This window comes from Saccopteryx bilineata, chromosome 7 (genome assembly GCF_036850765.1).
Source record: "Saccopteryx bilineata isolate mSacBil1 chromosome 7, mSacBil1_pri_phased_curated, whole genome shotgun sequence".
NCBI classification, from domain to species: Eukaryota; Metazoa; Chordata; class Mammalia; order Chiroptera; family Emballonuridae; genus Saccopteryx; species Saccopteryx bilineata.
In genome coordinates, this window is record NC_089496.1 from 92,931,893 (window position 1) to 92,953,590 (window position 21,698).

Consider the following 21,698-nt stretch of genomic DNA (forward strand, 5'->3'; position numbering starts at 1 on the left):
CTTCTGTGGTTCTTCCTTATATTCCCCATGCCAGTTTTGGAGTAATATGCTACATGTGGTGAAAATGATTCATTTTTGAAGAGTCTTAAGTCAGGGGTAGTCAACCTTTTTATACCTACCGCCCACTTTTGTATCTCTATTAGTAGTAACATTTTCTAACCGCTCAGCTCACCAGTTCCATAGTAATGGTGATTTATAAAGTAGGGAAGTAACTTTATTTTATAAAGTTTATAAAGCAGAGTTACAGCAAGTTAAAGCATATAATAATAATTACTTACCAAGTACTTTGTCGGATTTTCACTAAATTTGGCAGAATAAATCTTTATAAAACAACTTACTATAGTTAAATCTATCTTTTTATTTATACTTTGGTTGCTCTGCTACTGCCCACCATGAAAGCTGGAACTCCCACTAGTGGGCGCTAGGGACCAGGTTGACTACCACTGATCTAAGTGAATACAAGGAGCACCTTTCCTGTTAACTCAGTGATGATATAAACTCCACTGTATAAACAACCCACACTTAAGAGGTCCCTGGCAAACAATAAGTTAGTTGGTCTCTTCTAATTACAATAGCAGAACAGGGACCAACAGTAGTAGGGGAAGTGTGTGGGAGGAGACTTGGATTATGGCTCATTTATATTCCTAAAGATGCCAGGCTACATGGCCGTGAGATAAAGTATTTCATCTCTCCGTCTTCTGAACTCCAATTTAAAATGGCTTATTTCTAACTGGTACCTTGCCACCTTACCACATCAATTATAATCATTCTGTACCAGAGCACCTAATCAGAATCCCAGGTGGATGGTGTGCAGAGTATTCATGAGCCCAGGGTTCACAGCAAGAGAGACATACATTTGAATTCTTATCATATCCCTTTGTTAAATGTCTAGTATTAGTCAACTTGCTTAGCCTTTACAGACCTCTGATTCTTCACCTTTAATACTTAGATTACAGGGAGGCTGTAAGAATAAAATTGGTTTATGCATGTATGTCAGGGAGTCCCAAGATCACCCGTATATTTGCCGATTCCCTAGAAGGACTCGTAAAACTCAGCCTCTAGTCGTACTCGTGACTATGATTTATTACAGTGAAAGGGTATAAAACAAGATCATCAAAGAGAGAAAACTCATAGGACAAAGTCTGGAGAAAACTAGGTACAAGCTTCCAAGAGTCCTTTCTCCATGGTTTCACGCAGGATGTATTTAATTCCCCTAGCAACAAGCTATAGCAACATGTGTGAAGGGCTGTCTACCAGAGAAGTTCATTGGAGACTCAGTGTCCATGATTTGTACTGGGTTCTGATCAGGTTGGCATCATTTGCCTAGCATATACTGAAATCCAGATGTCCAGAGGGAAGCTGGTGTTCAGAATAAACCATATTGCTTGCAAAACAGTCTAGACAGAGTGAACCGCTGTTATCAGTTAACTGTTGACTGGAAACAGTCTCCAGGCCAACTTCCAGATGCTAGTCAATGGCTATTCTTGCACACAGATCTTTCAAAGGATGGCAATATTGGGTCAGTGTTAACATTTTTATGCACAGAGTGCAAAATTCCACTTAGCACTCAGCTTGGCACATGATGAATGTGATAGTAATTAGAGTTGACTCTTGAATAATACAGGGGTTAGGGGTACTGACCCATTGTGAAGTAAAAAATCCATGTATAACTTGACTCCCAAGAACTTAACCACCAATAGCCAAATGTTGACCAGAAGAAGCCTTACTGATAACATAAATAGTTGATTAATATACTGCATGCTTACAGTAAAATGTAAGAGAAAAAATGTTAAGAAAATCATAAGAAAAATACATTATCAGAACAATATGTGTTTATTGAAAAAAATTCATGAACAAATGGAACTGTACATTTAAATCTTTAATCCATTTTCAGTTTATTCTTGTATATAATGTAAGAAGATGGTGTAGCTTTTTTTCTTTTTCGTTTTTTGTTCATATCTGTCCAATATTCCCAATACCATTTATTACATAGACCATCTTTACTCCATTGTATGTTCCTACCTCCTTTCATTTTTTTTAAGTGATAGGAGGGGAGATAATAAGACAACTCCCACATGTGTCCCAATGGGGACCCTCCCAGCAACCCCCATCTGAGGCCAATGCTTTGCCAGCTGAGCTATCCTCTGCATCCAGGACCACACTCGAGTCAATTTAGCCACTGGCTATGGGAGGGGAAGAGTGAGAAAAGGGAGAGAGGGCGGAGAAAAGAAGCAGATGGTTGCTTCTTATGTGTGCCCTTACTGAGAATTGAACCCACACATCAGGCCAATGCTCTATCCACTGAGCAAGCTGGCCAGGGTCTGTTCCTACCTTCTTTGTCAAATATTAATTAACCATAAAGGCATGGGTTTATTTTTGGGCTGTCTATTCTCTTCTGTTGATCTAGACGTGTGTTTTTATGCTAGTACCATGCTGTTTTATTAGTATAGACTTGTAATATACTTTTATATCCGGTACTTTGGTTTTTCCAACTTTATTCTTCTTTTTCAAAATTGTTGTGGCTATTTGGGGTCTTTTGTGGCTTCATATAAATTTTTGAAATATTTCTTCTAGTTTTGTGGAATATGCCATTGCTATTTTAATAAGAATTGCATTGAATCAATAAATTGCTTTGGCTAGTATGGACATATTAATGATGTTAATTCTTCCTATCCATGAACATGGTATAAGCTTCTACCTATTTGCATCTTCCTCAATTTTTTTCTTCTGGACTCATAGATTCAGAGTATAAACTTAGAGTTGTCAGAGGGAATGGATGTTGGGAGGCAGAGCAAAAAAGGTGACAGAATTAAGAAACAAAAAAAATTATAGACACAGACAACAGTGTGGTGATTACCAGAGGAAAAGACAGGTGGGGGAAGGTGGAGGAGCTTCTAGGGAAGAAAAATGGTGATGGAAGGATATTGAACTTGGGTCGGTGAACACACAATATCATATACAGTTGATGTATTATAGAATTGTACACTGAAACCTATATTATTTTATTAATCAATGTCACTGCAATCAATTCAATAATTTTTTTTTAAATGGACCTAGACAGTTAAAACTTAAAAGTGTGTTCAAGGGTCAACTTTCCTAAGTACTCCTTATTAACTTTCTGCCTGATATTTCTGCTACATTTAAAAATGAGAACAAAGAAAAAAAAATCACTTCTCTATTCAAAGGACAGGTCCCACCCATGTTCCTAATTGTGGCAAGAGTGGGCCTTGCCTGCAGGGTACAAAGATGGATGTGTCCTAGTGGCAAAAACACAACATCAAGGAATAGGTTTATACTGTGGGTTATGTGGATGAAGGAGGAAATGTTCCTTGAAACTTTTATTGTGCTCATAATTCCCTCCAAATCAATCATGGCTGCACTTACCAGACAGTTATTATAGTGGAAACTGCTCCTGGCCTCACCTTGGGCCATTAGCTAACAAAAGTAGTTGTTAGCTGCCCGTAATAACCAATCTCTCACAGATTATTATATTTTTATCAAAAAGAGCACTCTTTGACAGTGAGGGTTTCCGGTATTTGCAGTGCTCTGTCCTGAATCCCCTCACTTCTCGTCTCCCTGATCCATGGTCTGTCTCTGCATTGAAGCCTGAAAGTACTGGCTAAAGCTCTTTCCACTGAGCAGCTACTACCTGTTCTTCTTACTTGAGATTATATTTACCCAAACATGTTTGTCCCGAAGCTGGATGAAAAGTGACCATGGTTGATGGTATTTCAATTCACGGAAGCCCCATCTGTTTTGTTTTTGTGTGAGTTTAGGAAGAAGGAGGTCTCCTTTTATTTTCTTGGGCATCAAAGAACCTGGCAATGGGAGCCCTGGTATGTGAGTGACAACTGGCTGACAAGAATTTGTAGGAATACAAGCCACAGTGGCCTCATCTATTAACTGAGGGAAAGCCCAGGGTTCCCATGAGCTGGCCAAGGAAGTGGGCTTCAGGCCATTCTCCCATGAGAATGAGAGCATTGACTTTGAGGGTAAAGGGGAAGAATGAGGGGTCTCACCTGGGCCTGGAGAAGGACTGAAGTGTTATTGTAAGAGATAGACCTCTCATTTCCCTCCCTGGACCTAGGCTGGCCAGGGATTTCATCCCACTGCCTCATTCTCTTTCCCATTGATGATCAGTAAGACACAGGCAACAGGGAGAGAGAAATCAGCTAAACCCCTAGAAACAAGTCAATAAAGCAGTGAAAGTAACCATTGTTATCTCACACCTTGTGTTTTTTTATTCTCATCAACAGTGAAACCATACAGAAATAATTGAACAGACTTCCTTACTGAAAATAATTAAGCCTTTAGCCAAATGCATATCTGAAGTGACAAGGTTCACATCATTTGCCAGAAGAAACCTTGACAAGCTGTACGTCTGGGGTCAAGTCAGAGAGTTGTAGGCAGAGTATTTTCAGGGTGTTGATACACAGATTCTTGAAGACTTGTTGTCTGTTCAGAAAAGTACAATATGAACATTGGCAAGCAGACCTGGATGGTCTTACCACACAAACATCAGTCCATGTCCAAACACCTTCTGCCCCAATGTAAATTTACCTTTAACGCAGAATATGCCCATTGAGCCCCAGAAGGCTGCCCAGTGTCCTTACAGGGCATTCTACCCGAAGATATATATGGAAACCATGATGCTGGCACGGTCATGGTGGTGGGCATAGGAATAGTGCCATATTATAATTAAATACAGTGTGTCCATAAAGTCATGGTGCACTTTTGACCGGTCACAGGAAAGAACAAAAGACAATAGAAATATGAAATCTACACCAAATAAAAGGAAAACCCTCCCAGTTTCTGTAGGATGATGTGGCAGCATGTGCACATGCACAGATGATGACATAACACCGTGTATACAGTGGAGCAGCCCACGGCCATGCCAGTCGAGATGTGGACCGTGTAGAGGAAAGTTCAGTGTGTTCTGTAGCTTGCTAAATTTGAATCTGTGACCAAAGTGCAACATGAATATTGGTGCATTTATAACGAAGCACCACCACATAGGAATAACGTTACTTGGTGGGATAAGCAGTTGAAGGAAACCAGCAGTTTGGTGGAGAAACCCCGTTCTGGTAGGCCATCAGTCAGTGACAAGTCTGTAGAGGCTATACGAGATAGCTACCTAAGGAGCCCTAAAAAAATCTGTATGTGATCCCACATCGAACTGCACTGAATAGATATGAAACTGGGAGAATTTTCCTTTTATTTGGTGCAGATTTCACATTTCTATCATCTTTTGTTGCTTTCCTGTGACCAGTTAAAAGTGCACCACCATGACTTTACAGACACTCTGTATATGGTACTTTTAACAGCCACACATCACTTTCATATGTTTTTATTTCCATAAGGAATGCAGGGCAAGTATTACTCCTCATTTTTAGGACAAGGTACTGATCTGTGATAGGGTCGAGGCTCTATAAGATAGAGGAAATCATCTTACAGCTTTGTACCAGAGCAAAAACGAGATGCCTCCATCTGTTTTCATGTCATTTCTTCAGTTCGAATTGGGCTGTTTCCAAAATGACTAATGATGCAAATAGCAAAGGTAGGTGGCCTGAAAAGTGTCCCACCTATGAGAAACACTCAAGATCCCTAGGCTAAAGAGATGTCTTTGCTGTAGTTGTAACCTTTGGTTACTTTCACTAATCAATAGAAACCAGGAAGATGTGCCCTTCATGTGTACAGATAGATAATTGGAATAGTTTAATTGGATTTGATTAAGTGGAAAGGACATAAGGAAGGGGAAGGGAGAGGAAGTAAGAAAGGAAAGAAAAAAAAATAAAAGAAAGGAGGGAGGCAGGAAGGGATAGAGGGAGGAAGGAAGGGTAAAAGGAAAAGGAATGAGGGAGGGGTGGAGGTGGGGAGAAAATCCCAAAGACAGTTAAATAATAACACATCTATCCCACGAATGCAACACTGACATATTATCATTTTCTATTAGCATATTCCTCTTCCCATTTTATTTTGGAAATGAATTTAATTAAAATCTTCATCTATTATGCATAGAGTGTGTTCCTGTATGTTCTCTTACCTTAGAACTTAATGCTGCTTATCTCAGTCTCCTGAGAGGGAAAAAAAGAAATGTTTGGTCAACTTTTTACAAACAGTGTTTTTCTTATTTGGGAAGCTGGCATTTGTTTCTCCTGCAGTTTAGAGAGATGGGATCTTGGCTTTTCGTAAAACAGCCTTGCCTGCTTCTGAATGGCACCCATTGAGTACTGCCCAATGCAGGCACAGTGGCTGATGGTTGAAGAGGATGGAACCAGTTGGGGATGATGGAAGAGCCCTCCATACAATGCATTGACCTCGAGTCACTGTATAGGCTAATGGTCAGAAATGAAAGCAACTGCTGTTTTTCTTCCTGTTTATTGGCTCAGTGTCTAGTAAAGTTGCTTTTTCCTTGGATTGGAGTTTCCTAAGCATATGTGGCTTGGCTCACCAGATGTAAATTAAGTTCAAATGTCACTGAAAAAATCTGAAGCCCAATTTGATTGTCTTGTAATAGGCGGTGCTTCACTGTAAGTGTACACACATACACACACACACACACACACACACCTCAACATTGTGAGTCTATGATACCTGTTTTCTTATATGTGAAGGTTAAGAATAAGAATCCAGGATTCTAAACACTGACATTGTTTTTCTCGTTCCTTTAGGTCCTGTGGACCATGTTCATCTTCGCGTTCCATTTGTCGCCATAAGAAATAAGGAGGTCAACATCAGTGCAGTTGTCTGGCCCAGTCAGCTGGGGACTCTTACCTATTTCTGGTGGTTCGGCAATAGCACAAAGGTTTGGCTCTTTTTGCTTGGTGTCTGATTAGATCTATTCTGAACGCTCCAGCTTCTGTGTTGATGTTGGAGACACTGGGGATGTGGGCAAGAGGATGTACTTGATGAAGCTAGGAATCTGCATAACTGAATACAACACAACTCCCTAGTTCATTATTATTATTATAGGGAAAGTTCAAATAACCCTAAGGAAGAAAGAGTACTTTGAGAAACATACAAATCTGGTCATTCTTGCTCCTGTGATCAATATTTCTAAAACTTTCTTTGTTCCATCTGCTTTTAATCCTGGCATTTCCACTAGCTATAATATCAAGGAAGTCATTTAGCATCTCTGAGATTAGATAACCTGATTTGCAAAATATTAATTAGATATTTAAATGTAAAGTTGTAAAGAGAAAATGGGGCAGAGCATGTAAAAAATCCTTATCAAGAGCTACTAGCCCTGAATGGATAGCTTAGTTGGTTAGAGTGTCATCCTGATACGCCAAGATTGCAGGTTCAATCCCAAGTCAGAGCACATATAAGATTTAACCAATGAATGGCATTGATTGGAACACAAACTGATCTTTCTCTCTCTTTCTCCTTCCCTCTCTCTCTAAAAAAATAAAAATCAAAAGTAAAATAATTTTTAAATGTTTAAGACCTCCAAGGTGTTCTTCTCAGAAGACCAGAGTTGTTCTTAGGCATGGCACTGATGTCACCATGTCACAAAGACAAGTACTGAAGGGGCCAAACTCTGAACTTTGCAGATACTCCCCGTTCCTAGTCTCTGGTAGTTGTGACACTTGTGTCCAGATCCTATGAACATTTAGGCTGAGGGTCCCTCAGTTTAGGAGCTTAGTGTTCTTCTCTGTCCATGTTTCTATCTTTGCATTTCCCTTGGCCATTTCTGTTGTGATTGGCATTGCTCACCTTAGGTCCCTACCTTTTGGTTTTTAAATAATTTAAGAAAGCTATCCTATCAGACTTGGATATGCTCAATATCTAAAGCAGTGGTTCTCAAAGTGTGCGCCAGGGCCCTCTAGAAGAGCCCTAGAAGATTTCCAGGCGTGCCCTGTGGTATTCCAGAGAAATATGTGCCCGTTGGGCACCAAAAAACCAACAGGGTTTTTGGAGTTTAGATTTTTGGGGGGCAGAGGTGTGGGGAATTGGCTGTAAACTGACAGTCTGCCCAACCCCCCACCTCACTTGCCTGATGAGGTTGCAAAAGGCTGTTAAGCTGTGGTGCTAGATTGTTTACACTACCCCCCATTTTCCCTGGAAAGACTGGAGGCAAGTTTCTTCTATCCTTTGTTTGATGTAAAGTTAAGATGGTATGTATGGTGGGGTTTTTTTGCACTCAACACAATTAAGAGTAAAAAGAGAGGAATTCTTCAATATATTGATGAGAAAATGAGAGTTTACCTTTCAAATATATGCCCAAACATTGAAGAAATCGCTAGGGCACATCATGCTCATGTTTTTCATAAACACAAGAATGAAAAAAACTTAACACATTAATGCCAGGACCTGCCAAATTTACTAAATCTTACTAAGAATATATCTATATATACAAAGAGATAACTTTTGTGTCATTTTTTTATTTTAACCCCTCTTTTTATGAATTCTAAAGGTATTACTCAAAAAATGTAACATAAAAATGTTTTTTAATGTCAGAATAAATTTAATTTTGTCATATTTATTTTGTTTAATTACCATAAAAGCACACTTGGACTTTATATTTTTTTCCTTTAATATTTAACTTAATTATTATAACATATTTCTCAGAAATTTATATATAGTGCACCTACAATTATTTATAGAATTTTAAATGCACCCTGACTTCAAAAAGTTTGAGAACCGCTGATCTAAAGTAAGGGGTAATAAATATTCAGTTGCTGGTGCAGTAATTTTTTTAAAACATAAATGGAAAATGCTGGTTTTGTTTGCTTGTTTTGAGATGACCAAAGAGAACTTCAGCCCCTTCATGATAGGAATCAAAGAGACATAGGTTAGGTTCCAGCGCTGCTAGATATAGCCATGTGAGCTTGGTCAAGATATTTGACCTAAAAATTAATTTACTCAACTGCACACAGAAAGAATAATATCTGTGTTATTGTGATTGTTGTGCCGTGAAAGAGTGTGTCTCTCCTGGTAACATGCTTAGGTACTCACTGAATAGATTTGCCTTTTACTTTGTACTAAAAATTGAGAGATAAAACAGATTAATAAAAGAGACATAGATTCATGAACAAAAGGAGCCTTTTCTCTGTGCATTATCCGGGCTTTATACTTTCAGATCCATCTCTTAGCACAGGCGACTGTTGTGGTGTATTTCTGTGATTATTGCTCACCAAGCAATGGGTAAGGAGGTGAGTTAATGAGATCCCCATTTGGTCCATTAAGGAGGCAAAGCCCCTTGTGTGAGATGAGCACCCCAGGGTTAATTAAACAGTTGGTTAATTGTGGGACTCTCCTAACTCCCACCTACCACATACCACCCTCACCCTTAGTCCCAGGATGCTTTAGCTGTGTCACTCTGTCCCATAGAGGTGACAGACCCAAAACCCTACTTCAAAAGCCAACAGACATGCATGATGAAGGAAAAAGAAAAAATCATTTGGGCAGCTTAGAAAGTGAGAAAGAGAAGAAATTTAAGTTTGTTTCTCCTTTGATGATGTGATATTTTGACTGCCAAGCCAGGGAATTCTTTCCTGTTACTGTTCATTTACTGATGAGTTTTACAGAGAAATGACTGTGTACAAGGGGGAAGTTCTTGGTAAATGTCAACACAATGATTTACACTGCAGCCTGCAAGGAACTGAAGACATGGTGTAGGCATTATTTTTTTTCCTTCAAGTTCTGATTCTTAGACCCAAAATACCAGACAGTGTCTAATAAATATTTGATAAATAAACAAAAAAATCAATGAAGGGATTGGAGAGTCTAGTTGCAATCTCTCTAATGATTTTCTCTGTTAGCTTGAACAAATCACCTGATTTAAGTCTTAGTGTTATTTTCTCTAAAGCGGGGATACTAATAATCTAATCCAGGAAAATCAAGTTATTATTTGAAATATCTATCTATTTACCTAATCTATATGATGCCATAAATTGTGAGAGGGATATTTTTATTTTTTCAAATGTACATGATTTGTATTTTTTTATTTATTCTTATTTTTAACATTTTATTTAGAAAATTAAATTTAATGGGGTGACATTGATCAATAAGATACATAGATTTCAAGTAAACATTTCTATAGCATTTGAATTGTTGATTATGTTGCACACCCATCACTCAAAGTCATACCATTTTTCATCACCATATATTTTTCCCTCTTTAGTCTCTTTCTCTCACCTTAGTCCCCCAACCTTCTCTCCCTTATAACCACTTCACTTTTATCTATGCCCATGAGTCTATCTATGCCTATGTGTGAAATCATATAGTTCTTAGCTTTTTCTGATTCACTTATTTCACTTAGTAGAATGGTCTCAAGGTCCATCCATGTTGATGGCAATATGTCATCATTTCTTATAGACGAGTAGTATTCCAATGTATATATGTACATCTTCTTTACCCAGTCCTCTATCAAGGGACACTTTGGTTGTTTCTTTGTCTTGCCAACATGAATAATGCTGTGATGAATACGGGGATTTTTAAACTACTGGACGTTATAGTTCTTATTTAATTTATGATGACATGAGGGTTTTTTGGTTAGGAATATCTACCAAGCATGAAGTGGTGCCCAAATACCAAGATCTCCAAGTTCTTACTGGTTGGTTTTTGTTTCCAGAAAACCAAGGGAATAATAATACATGAAAGGAATGAGTAGAGAGTGGTTCTGAAGTAATGCAAAAGTGGATTGGAGGCCAGCTTCAGATTTTTTTGGGTTACATGCCTTCAGTTAAGTCTTATCATTTCTCTGGGCCTCAGTTTTGTTCATTGCAGTGTTTGAATAATTGTAGTAAGATAGATCCTACTTTTGCTTTGAGGATCATGTAAACAAAAATATATAAAGCTCCTATAACACATCTAAGCCCATGAAAATATCAGTCGCTGTTGTGTGTGCTCGTCATTTGAATCAAGAACATCTACAGCTCAGTGACAAATCTTACTTGGGCCACGGATTTTCCTCTCACCTCCAAGAATAGAGACTGGGTTCATTTGAAAGAGGTACATTTTCAGTGCTTTTTCCTAGCACCATGCCATAAACACATTAAGGTGGTCTCAGTATCCAATAATGAATCCATTGAGCACCATCTTTGTATGACAAATGAATGCCTGTGTTTGGTTTCATGGGGAGTGTTCTGATTCTAGAGCTGTTTGGTTCCCTTTGACTAGCACCCCGATCTACAAAAGGGGCTCATACTAATTTTAAGCATTTATTTCTCATTCTTCTTTGTATAAATCTCATATATATTATTTTGTTTAATCATTAGGATATCTCTGATAGAAATTATGCCATTTTACTGAGAAAATAGGCTCATAACTTGAAAAGTGTTGTTTATGGATGTGTGTGTGTGTGTGTGTGTGTGTGGTGTCTAGGTGAATTGGAATGGCTCACCCAGGTGTTTGAACTAAATCACCTCTCAATAATAATCAATACCCAGCTCTTTATATATAGCCTTCTGCTTGGTGCCCCTGGGAATAACAGCACACACAACACCTTCAGGGAAACTACATTAGATGCAGAAGCCAGGATGGCCACACATACAATGAGTGGTGAGCTGTGTAGTATATAAGGAAGTAGAAGCCAGCAAGCATTCCTGAAAGCTAAATATAGGCTCACAGACCCGCAGACCTATCAGCAGAGATGTGACATTGAATCAGTGACATTGAACCAGTTGCCCCATGGATCTTTCTCAAGAGCCTGTATTTTGTGTTACATGTTGTGAGGAATGCAAGTTGGTGTAGATTCCAATTGTTGCCTTCAAGAAATATAATCTACTTGAGAATAAGAGGTTCCCATCTAAGAATAGTGATGGTAAAGTAATAGATATTGTATTCTAATGAATGTAATATTACTTCAGTCCAGTCCAGCAGCCTAGGAGGTGATGGACACAGAGGTAGTTGGTCATGAAATGAGCCCTTTCTAAAATTAGTCCTAAGCTGCATTGAAGGAGCAATAGAATTGAGGCAGAGAGAAGAGAAAGGGATTTGTGTGTACTGTTAAGGTTTTGGGCTTTGTGTATTCTATATAGACTGATTCAAACAACGCAGAGGATTCCCATAAGCAGAAACCAGAGAATGAAATGAAAGGTAAGGTAGATAGATAACAGGTGGCTTATGAAAGACATAAATGGATGCTTTTTATTTTGTCATAGAAACTCAGATTTAGGATAGAATGATGGGAGATAGAATCAGATTCATGGGACTGACACTTTAAACACTGAGATATTTTGCAGGGATTTTGGATGTGTGTGTGTGTGTGTGTGTGTGTGTGTGTGTGTGTGTGTTTGAGGACTTTTGTTTTTCCAAAATGAATTTTCACATTAACCTTATAGTCGCAAATAATATTCTACACATACTATTTTACTTTAATTATTTCTGGGTGTGGTTTTTTTTGTCTGTATTTTAGAGATATTTACATAGTTCTAACCATAGTATATCCAAATTACACATTCTACCTTTTTCACTTTATATGATAAGCACTTTTTGCACATTTCTATATAATCTGCTGAAAGTTTTGAGTAAGACAAGCATATTGACTACATAGTCTGTCCAATTTGGGAATGGCAGTTTTCATCAAGTTATACATTTGAGTTGTGCAGGTTGCATAATAATCTTTAATCCTGACTTGACTTACTGTGTCTGGCAGACTGGTGTAGGCTGCATCCAAAGATTTCCCTGAAGTTCCCTGTTTAATTGGTCAGGTGGAAATCTTATAAGTAAATAGTCAGTAAGAGCTTTGTTGATTTCTCGCTGGGCTCAGTGGACAATATGTGGCCTGATGTGCATGAGGGATTCTCTGTGGGAAGGGGCCTAGGCAGGATGTGATGAATTCTAAGCAGCACTCCCTGAGTGCTGGCTCTACAGCTTGGACAGAGCACAGAGGCAGAGAAATAAGTCAATTGGCCGGCTGCCGGTTGGATTTGTGGGGCCTCGAAAGGCCAATTTGCTGGGATTAACAGAGGCCTGGCTTAATAAATGTGTCTGCTTGCCTATAGATTCCATAAATGAACCTTAAATACTTGATTTAATTTAGCATTGTGACTTGATATTGGTGGCCAACAAAGAACTCAAAGATCCTGTTGAGTGTCCCAGCTTTGCAAGGAAGATGATCTCTGCCGTGATGCCCTAACAGCTGATGAAAAACAAAAGCAATTTGGAAAACAAAATTAGCTCCTGCCACGTCCCCAGCACGGAAGGCTGGGGCCTGCCCCCTGCAGATCACCTGTTACCTTTCAGCACAGTCTGTTTGCTGTGGCTCAGAGCCCTGTCGGGCCAGTGGGGTGGTATTCCCTTGTCCTGCTGCCCTGCGTCCTGCTTGGCCCCTGGATCTCCTAGGGAAGCAGCTAGATGGGGAGATCAAGTCTGCTGGGGTAAGAGGAATCCCAGTCCTCTCAGAAAGGGGGGTCATTGCCTGGTACAGTACCAACCACCTGAGTCTGACCACAGACAAGAAAAGTGTACAGAGAGAAGAGAGGGGGCAGGGTGGGGCAGGCCACTGAGAGCTGAAGAGGAGGACACGAAAGCAGTGATGGTCCATCACTATGAAGGGAGGAAAACATCCTGGTGGGAAGAGGTGGGAAGAGCTGAGAGACAACTGAGGGCACAAACAGAAGGCCGATGTCATATCGTCATGATCAGAGAAAGTAATTCATGGAGTCGAGAAAAATAAAAATGCATTGATTATTCCTGTTTGTTTTGTTTCTTTCCAAACATTTATAACTTCAAATAAACACTAAAGTTGAAATAATTTTATTGTGAATGTTCATATACCCACCACCTGTAATCTACCATTATTTACTATGCTTGTTTTATCACATGTCTATTTATCTGTCCATCCCTCTATCCATCTGTCACTAGATATTAACTTTGTGATCCACTTCAAACTTAATTGCAGACACTTGTATACTTTACCCTCAAAATTTTAGCTTGTGAACTGTTAACAAGAATTCAATGAGGCCCTGGCCGGTTGGCTCAGCGGTAGAGCGTTGGCCTGGCGTGCAGGGGACACGGGTTCGATTCCCGGCCAGGGCACATAGGAGAAGTGCCCATTTGCTTCTCCACCCCCCCTCCTTCCTCTCTGTCTCTCTCTTCCCCTCCCGCAGCCGAGGCTCCATTGGAGCAAAGATGGCCCGGGCGCTGGGGATGGCTCCTTGGCCTCTGCCCCAGGCGCTAGAGTGGCTCTGGTCTCGGCAGAGCGACGCCTCGCAGGGGCAGAGCATCGCCCCCTGGTGGGCAGAGCGTCGCCCCTGGTGGGCGTGCCGGGTGGATCCCGGTCCGGCGCATGCGGGAGTCTGTCTGACTGTCTCTCCCCGTTTCCAGCTTCAGAAAAAAATACAAAAAAAAAAAATAGTAAAAGAATTCAATGTTTTTTACATTCCCCTCCATAGGGGTATATCATGTGTCAATAATGAAATGCATAAATTGGAAGTGTGAACTTCCTGAGTACTGACAAAGCCATCTACCTATAGCACAAACTTCTACCAAGGTATATAGTATTGCTGTCATTCCCGAAAGTTCTCTCATGCTTTTCCATCATTTCCCACCCCCAGTGCCCAGAACCACCACTATTTTTTTGTTATCATAGATAAGATTTTCCTGTTCTAGAACTTCATGTAAATGTAATTATACCATTTGAATTCTTTTATAACGTGTTTATGGTGTCTTTCACCTCTTATGGTTTTGGGATTTGTGTATATTCTTGTGTACATCATTATTTGTTCTTTTATATTCATTGTATAAATATATTTGACATCTTCATCCATTTCATTTTCTATTGATAAATTCTCCTAGGCTTTTCTTAGTTTTTGGCTGTTAGAAATATACTGCTATGAACATTCTTTTTGTTTGTTGACATATATATATTTCTTTTATCTTGATTAAATTTCCAGGACTAAGATTCTAAGTCATAAAATGTCAAATGGTACAGCTACTATAGAAATAATTATTGCAATTTCTTGTAAAACTGAACTTTTTCTAAGGTAATGAAGCAGTTGAAGGTATTCTGGCAGATAAGACCTAATGAGTTGACCAGTAGGCACTAGAATGTGTGCCTGAAGCCATTCATCCATCCTGTATATTCTGATGCGGAATGAGTTCTTACAGTTCACCTAACCCCAACCCTTTATTTAACAGATAAAAATAAGGACCGGAGTAAGGGGAACAAACTTTGCCCAGGTTATTTATTAACATAGTAACATAGCCAGACTCTTAACATCTCTGTTCTTGTCATGCAACAGATGGCAACCTGTTCTTCCCTTATTCCATGGCCAAGATCAACACTGCTGTGCTAAACCCAACTTGACTTCTGCTTCCTTCTCCACACAGAACATACTAAACAGCCACTATTGGCCCATTGAAGGCAAAGTGCTTCACTGAACCTACTTGCACCTCATCTGTTCTTTAATTCACAAGTCCACACCCTTGTGTGTATTATCATAGACCCATAAGAATAGAGAAGAATGCTTGAACTCTGGGGTTTACCCTTAGGTAAAGGAATGAGTATATATCTTTCCATATTCAATTTCTCTCTTTCATTTAGCAATGAAGAAAGGTGTCAAAAGTTTAGAGCACTATCTTTAATCCTGCACAACTTTAGCCATCATCCTGGTCATAATATGGACCTCTGGAATTTTAAAGCAGAAGAAATCAAATTATAATTTCAGAGGCCCTGTTGAAAATTCTGAGCTAGAAAGGAATTCCAGCCTCGCAGTAGGGACACTATAAGCTGCATCTCTGAGCCCCTGCAAGATTCTGGCCCAAACATCCAACCCAGGCAGATGCATGGGGTTGCAACAGTGGACACCCACCACTTACAGGGCAGCTTTCTGTATTCCCAGCTGGCGTATTATTACTGTCTATCCCATTGTCATCCAGATACAGAGAGGAAAGAGAGTCTCCTCATCTAGTCTTGTGATATCTCCTTATGAGCTGCTTTGGAGAAGCCTCCTCCTATTAATGTCTTACCTTGCAAACACTAAAGAACTTATCGGGGCACGGGCCTCAAGAAGACCACTGAATAGGGACTCCTTCAAGCTCAGGATTTTCATTCTCTTCTCTTCAATAAGTACCTGATTTTATCAAGACCCTAATTCACAGGGGAAAAAAAGTTATTCTGTTTCTTTCCTTATCCTAGACCAATTCTCATCTGTTATGGGAAGAAAAATAAAACAAAAAATAGGATTTAAAAAATGATCACAGATGTATATGTTAATATGTTTTCCAATCTATTAAAAATGTTAGAAATGGCTTGCAATGGAAAACACAGACATAATAAAATAAAAAGCCAGTAGTTGACTAGGCATCCAATTTATATATATATTCTGCTATGTGGAAGATAGTGTGCCAAGGGCGGGTGTCAGAAAAGTCAATAAAGTGGGGTCATTTCTCTGAATAGTCTCACAGTCCAATGGAATACAAGATGAAAATGCAAGTGACATGGAATATTAGAGAAGAGAAATAATTTCCTACTTCCAGGACCCACAGGAATAAGTTACAAAAGCTGCTTCTACATACTTTGCCCCAGGAGAAGGGACAGAATCCAGGGTGTCCAGTCTTATCTTTGTTTCTCAGGATTAATATTTCACAGTGTGTTTTGACTTTATTAATACTCTTCTCAGATACTGGATATAATCACAGTTTGGGGAAACTGTGTAATTTTCTTTATTCCTTTTTCAAGTTAGGGTCTCTTGGGAATATGCAAATGATGTACAGAATTGTAACAGTCTGAGGTATACAGGATAGGAGGAAACCTCACGGCCCACAGAGTATTAACTTGGTCTTTCTGTTTTGTCTAGCCCCTCATCACGTTAGATAGCAGCATTTCCTTCACGTTCCCTGCAGAGGGAACCAACACCATCACTGTTCAGGTGGCTGCTGGGAATGCCCTTATCCAGGACACAAAAGATATTGCAGTTCATGGTAAGCCCTGAAAACTGTCCTTGTGATGCCTCCTCCTACCCAGCCAGTCCCCTCTGTCCGTCCTAGTGAAAATTGATGACTGCTCTAGAAACTTACCAGGTCATGGGGAAGTTATGTATGTCCCCAAGAGGTATCCAAACCTTTTTCCTACCTTGTTCCTGAATAAAAACAGGGCTTATAAGAGAAGCAGGGCACAGTTAGGTATTTGTTATCTTCTGGGATGTATCTACATCACAACCTCATGGTCTCTTTAGACAGAGACTTACCATATCATATATTGAAATGATACTGAGCTGGAAAAACCACCATAGAAGCATCTAGATCTAATACCCTATGGAGTTGTCTCCAATATACATGCAGCACCCACTCTTTGTGAGGGTGGGGACCAGTGGTTTCAAAAGTTGGAGGAGTCATGGTCCCTACCCTTGAAATGCTCATAGGTCGGGGGCTGAGATAAACTATACATAGCCCATGTGTTTTTCTGATTGATGGAGATTATGATGTCATTGGCTGCGAAGGCTGAATGTAAGGCTAAGAATGTAAGGATGGGGCAAGGCAGGACAGTGGTATGTAGGGCCACTATCCTGTTCTCAATCCTGGATAACTATTCTTACTTTTTAAATTTATTTTAAATAAAATTGTGTCTTTACTACCATCCCACAGAACCTCCCCCAGGCCCCCCCCCCAAAGTCCCCATACCGGGGGTTTTCTAGAAAGCTATATTAGTTTCTCTTGTCTTTTCCTATATCTCTTAGAAACTTGATATTCAGGCTTTCTCATTGGGCACCTTGGAGATTATTGTTTTTTTAATATATTTTTTATTTAATTAATTGTGTTTACATAGATTCTAGGGTCACCCCGAATGCATCCCCCATATTCCCCTCAACATCCCCCTTGCCCCCCTCCCAACAGCACCCTCCCCCCTTCCCTGGAGATTTTTTAAATCATTTTTTTATTTAAGTGTAAATATAATACAGAAAAGCACACATCATAAGTGTTTTAGCTTCATGAGTGATCACAGAGTGAACAAAGCTGTGTACCTACCCAACCAGGCCAAGAAATTGAACATTACACACACCCTAGATGTTTCAACCTACCCTCCAGCCGCCCGAGGCAGTGCTGGCAGGGTGGACAGAGGAAATGAGGGATGGGCACAAGATTTGATTCTCATCAAGCCCAACTTGTTTGTGCTTTGTCACTGGCTCTGCGTGGTGCCACCTACAGCAGCAAAAGTCTCCTTCTGGGGTTTCTCGCTTATGTTTCATTTCAGGTAGTATTCTTTTACAAGAAGGGCTTATGATCTTAGGAACTCAGGAAAATGATAGAAGCACAAATCTACTTCCAGCCATCAAATCCCACTTTTTTTTTAGAGTCCAAGAAACAGGCTGAAATGAAGGAATTAGAGTTGAGGCTCCATGAAAGAGCAGACCCTCCCCCTGAAGCATGGTGATTGTGGCGTCTTCTCGCCTATCACACCCTTCCTCGGCCTCACTCACATACTCTCTCTTCTTTCAGAATACTTCCAGTCCCAGCTGTTATCCTTCTCTCCTAACCTGGATCACCACAACCCTGACATTCCCGAGTGGAGGCAAGATATTGGCAATGTCATCAAGAAAGCTCTGGTTAAAGTAAGTTGGCTTTATATTTGTTCCAGTCTTTATGAATAAAGATCCAGATGGGGTCCTCCAGAATATATTTTCATGGATTTAAACTATAGTTTAACTAGAATTTTCTATATAAAGAAAGAAAGAATAAATGAAGGAGTGAAGGAATAATGGAGGGATGGTGGGGCCCAGATGAGAGAGGAGAAAGAGAGAGAGAAAGAGACACACATACAGAGAGAGAGAGAGAGAGAGAGAGAGAGAGAGAGGTTTAGTGTTTAAGGATGGAGATTGGCCCTATATTTATCTTCTATTTATTCCAATTTTTTTCTAAGATAAGAACTTGACCCCTTTAATGAAATAATGAGGACCACTCATTGAATCTATATTGATATAATTCAATTGGTCAGTTTTTTGTCCGCCAATTGAGTTTTCTTAATCAGACACTTAGACTCCAAAGACTACTGTTGACCACACATTGCAATCAGAAGGCTGCAGGCCAGGACACAGAGCATGCCAACAGATGCTACAGAGTTAACCAAGGTCAGATTTGCCTTAGAGAAAGTTGAAAGGGTTTTGTCAACTTTTGCTCAGAACTAGGCACTGGAATATGATGATGAATAAAACATGGTCAATGTTAATATGCAACTAGTTCTATGGTAGAGGTAGGCCAGTATATCAAAAGCATATCAAGAACACGGAGAGAAGTGAGATTCACTTTATTCAGAAAAGTGCAGAGTCGGCCCATATTGGTGACTCAATAAGTACTTATGACCTATCAGAAGGGTCTTTGAAGAAGATACTTGGGCTGTTTTAAGGGATATATACTACTATAGTTAACAGAGGGTGATATCTTTCAAGTAGAACAAACAGCATGTACAAAGCCGTGGACACCTGAAAGAGCTCAGGTTATTTCGAACATGGTAGAGTTAGTGGAGCCAGCCTCTCAGTTTTAAGGGCGAGTGTGGCTCATCTTGAGCTAGGACGGTTAAGTCAGTTTGTGAAGGATCTGAGAAGCTAGAGGGGTTTGACATGCTTCTTATAGGCACTGGGAAGCGTGAAATGTGTTGCTTTTCATTTTAGTAAGAAATCCTGATGATAGATTTGTATCAGATATCCATCCTGGCGGCAATACAAAGGATGGGCTGCAACAGTGGGAAGTGGATAGGGTGGGGGTGGGGAGAGTTCACAAAAGATTATCCTAGACAGAGATAATGAAATTCTTTGGAAGAGCCAAAGGCTACTTGGGAAGATGACCAGTGGCATTGGTGACTAATAAAAGGCAGTGGTGGATGAGAGGGAGAGAGACAGTTTCTGCTTATGAGAGTAGGCAATCGGGATGGGGACTATGTAGGAAACGCACTGGGGGAACAATCGTGATTTGATCCTGCATACACGTTTGGAGGACATGAGAAACAGTTGAGCTAAGATAACCAGGAGAGCTGAAAATATGGATCTGAAGATCAAGAGGAAGCTCCAGCTGGAGGTAGAGATGTGGGAACTGAGGCTCTGGAAGTCCTTAGACACCCCCCTTACAGAGAGTGAGGGCAGGGTAAACATGGATGCCAGTGCTTCCCAAGACAGAGAAGAAAGCTCCAGGGAAGACGTGGAGAAGGAACTGACAGAAAGGAAGAAGTAGTAAAAGAGAATGATGAAAGAGCCATTCCTGTGGGGAGTTGTCAAAGAATGAACTTCACCTCAAATCCTTTTGCAATGAGATTTTTCATAGAAAGGGATGAAAATAAGGCTGTCCTTGGTTGCCTTTGACTGTGAAACAACCGCAATTGTCTTGTTTTAAAATGTACAAGCTTTTCAATAAATAACTAATAAATAATAATAACCTGCCATGCCTGTTGACTCCTAGGTCTTAAACATTTCAAAGGGAAATCACTCATATGACCCTTTGGATAAGATGAAGTGACTCTAGACACGTAATGCTAAGGTGCCTCCAAGGTCTCTAACTGACTGATGCTCCCCAAGACCACAGTTCCCTGGGACAAAGGGACACCGTCTACAGCATGCACAAGCTCAGCCACTTTACTCCGTTGGGTGATTCTCTGCCTTTTGTCTTCATTCTGGCCCCCGGAGACTTGCTTTCTCTACTGGTCAGAATAAGGCTTTCTTGTCCCACATCCTTCGGCACTGAGACTTCCAGCTACTCGGGGTCATGCCTTCCAGCTGGGCATTGGCCCTGGCAAAGCCACCTCGGGGGGGATGACTCTCTGCTTGATGGACTTTTTGCTTCTGACTGCTGCTTATTTCTTCCCCTCAAGTTGTCTCTCTCGCTCTTTGTTTCCGCATTTCTGAGCATTAACTCTAATCTCTAGGCCTAGGTTTAGAGCTGAGCAAATGAGAAACAACTAACCCTCCACTTCTATTAAAGCCAGCAACTATTTATGGAGTCTCTCCCCTGTCAGGCATCTTTCAAAAGAGTGAGATGGCCACAGAGTCCCCGGGACTGTCTGGGAAAGCATATAGGAAGAAGCTATCAGAGAAAAGAGTGTCCCAGATGAATGCGCTCATGTGTCACAGGGGCCATGATCTAAGTCCCAGCATTGTGGTGGAGGTGGTGTTCTGGAAGGGTTAGGATGAGAGGCTGACGGGGAAGTCACTTCTGGCAGAGATCGTCAGGGGAGAAGGCGAGTATTTCTGCCAAATCAAAACTACTCATCCATAAGAAATGATGACATATTGTCATTTACAACATGGGTGGACCTTGAGACATAATACTAAGTGACATAAGTAAATCAGAAAAAGGTAAGAACTATATGATTTCACATTGGTGGGATATAAAAATAAGACACATGGACATAGATAAAAGTAAAGTGGTTACCAGGGGGAGGGAGTTAGGGGGTAAGAGGAGGGGAATAAAGAGAAACAAATAAATATACAGTGATGGAAAATGATCAAATTTGGATGATGGGCACACAATGCAATCAACAGTTCAAATGCTATAGAGATGTTTACCTGAAACCTATGTACTCTTATTGATCAAAGTCACCCCATTAAATTTAATTTTCTAAATTAAAAAAAAAAAAACTATTTTAACATATTTGGATTGGCACAAGAAGAAGCGTTGTTCTGGATAAAAGACCTTCAGGAGACACATAAGAAAGAATAGTCATCCTCTTTACAGGGGGAACGCTCAGTTTTGTTCTCTTCAGGAATTTGCTTTCAGACAGAAGCTTAACTTTTAAGTTTTTTATCATAAAGCAGTATAATCTT

The 21,698-nt window shown here is 40.1% G+C and overlaps 1 protein-coding gene across 1 annotated transcript in view; it reads left to right on the top strand.

The window, feature by feature from the left end:
- SORCS3 (sortilin related VPS10 domain containing receptor 3) overlaps window positions 1-21,698 on the top strand; it is a 620,103-nt gene that overhangs the window by 585,598 nt on the left and 12,807 nt on the right. Inside the window, exons 20-22 of the mRNA XM_066239920.1 lie at window positions 6,672-6,805; window positions 16,749-16,872; window positions 18,388-18,500. Of these exons, the coding sequence (XP_066096017.1) occupies window positions 6,672-6,805; window positions 16,749-16,872; window positions 18,388-18,500 (371 nt within the window). The remainder of the gene's footprint in view (window positions 1-6,671; window positions 6,806-16,748; window positions 16,873-18,387; window positions 18,501-21,698) is intronic.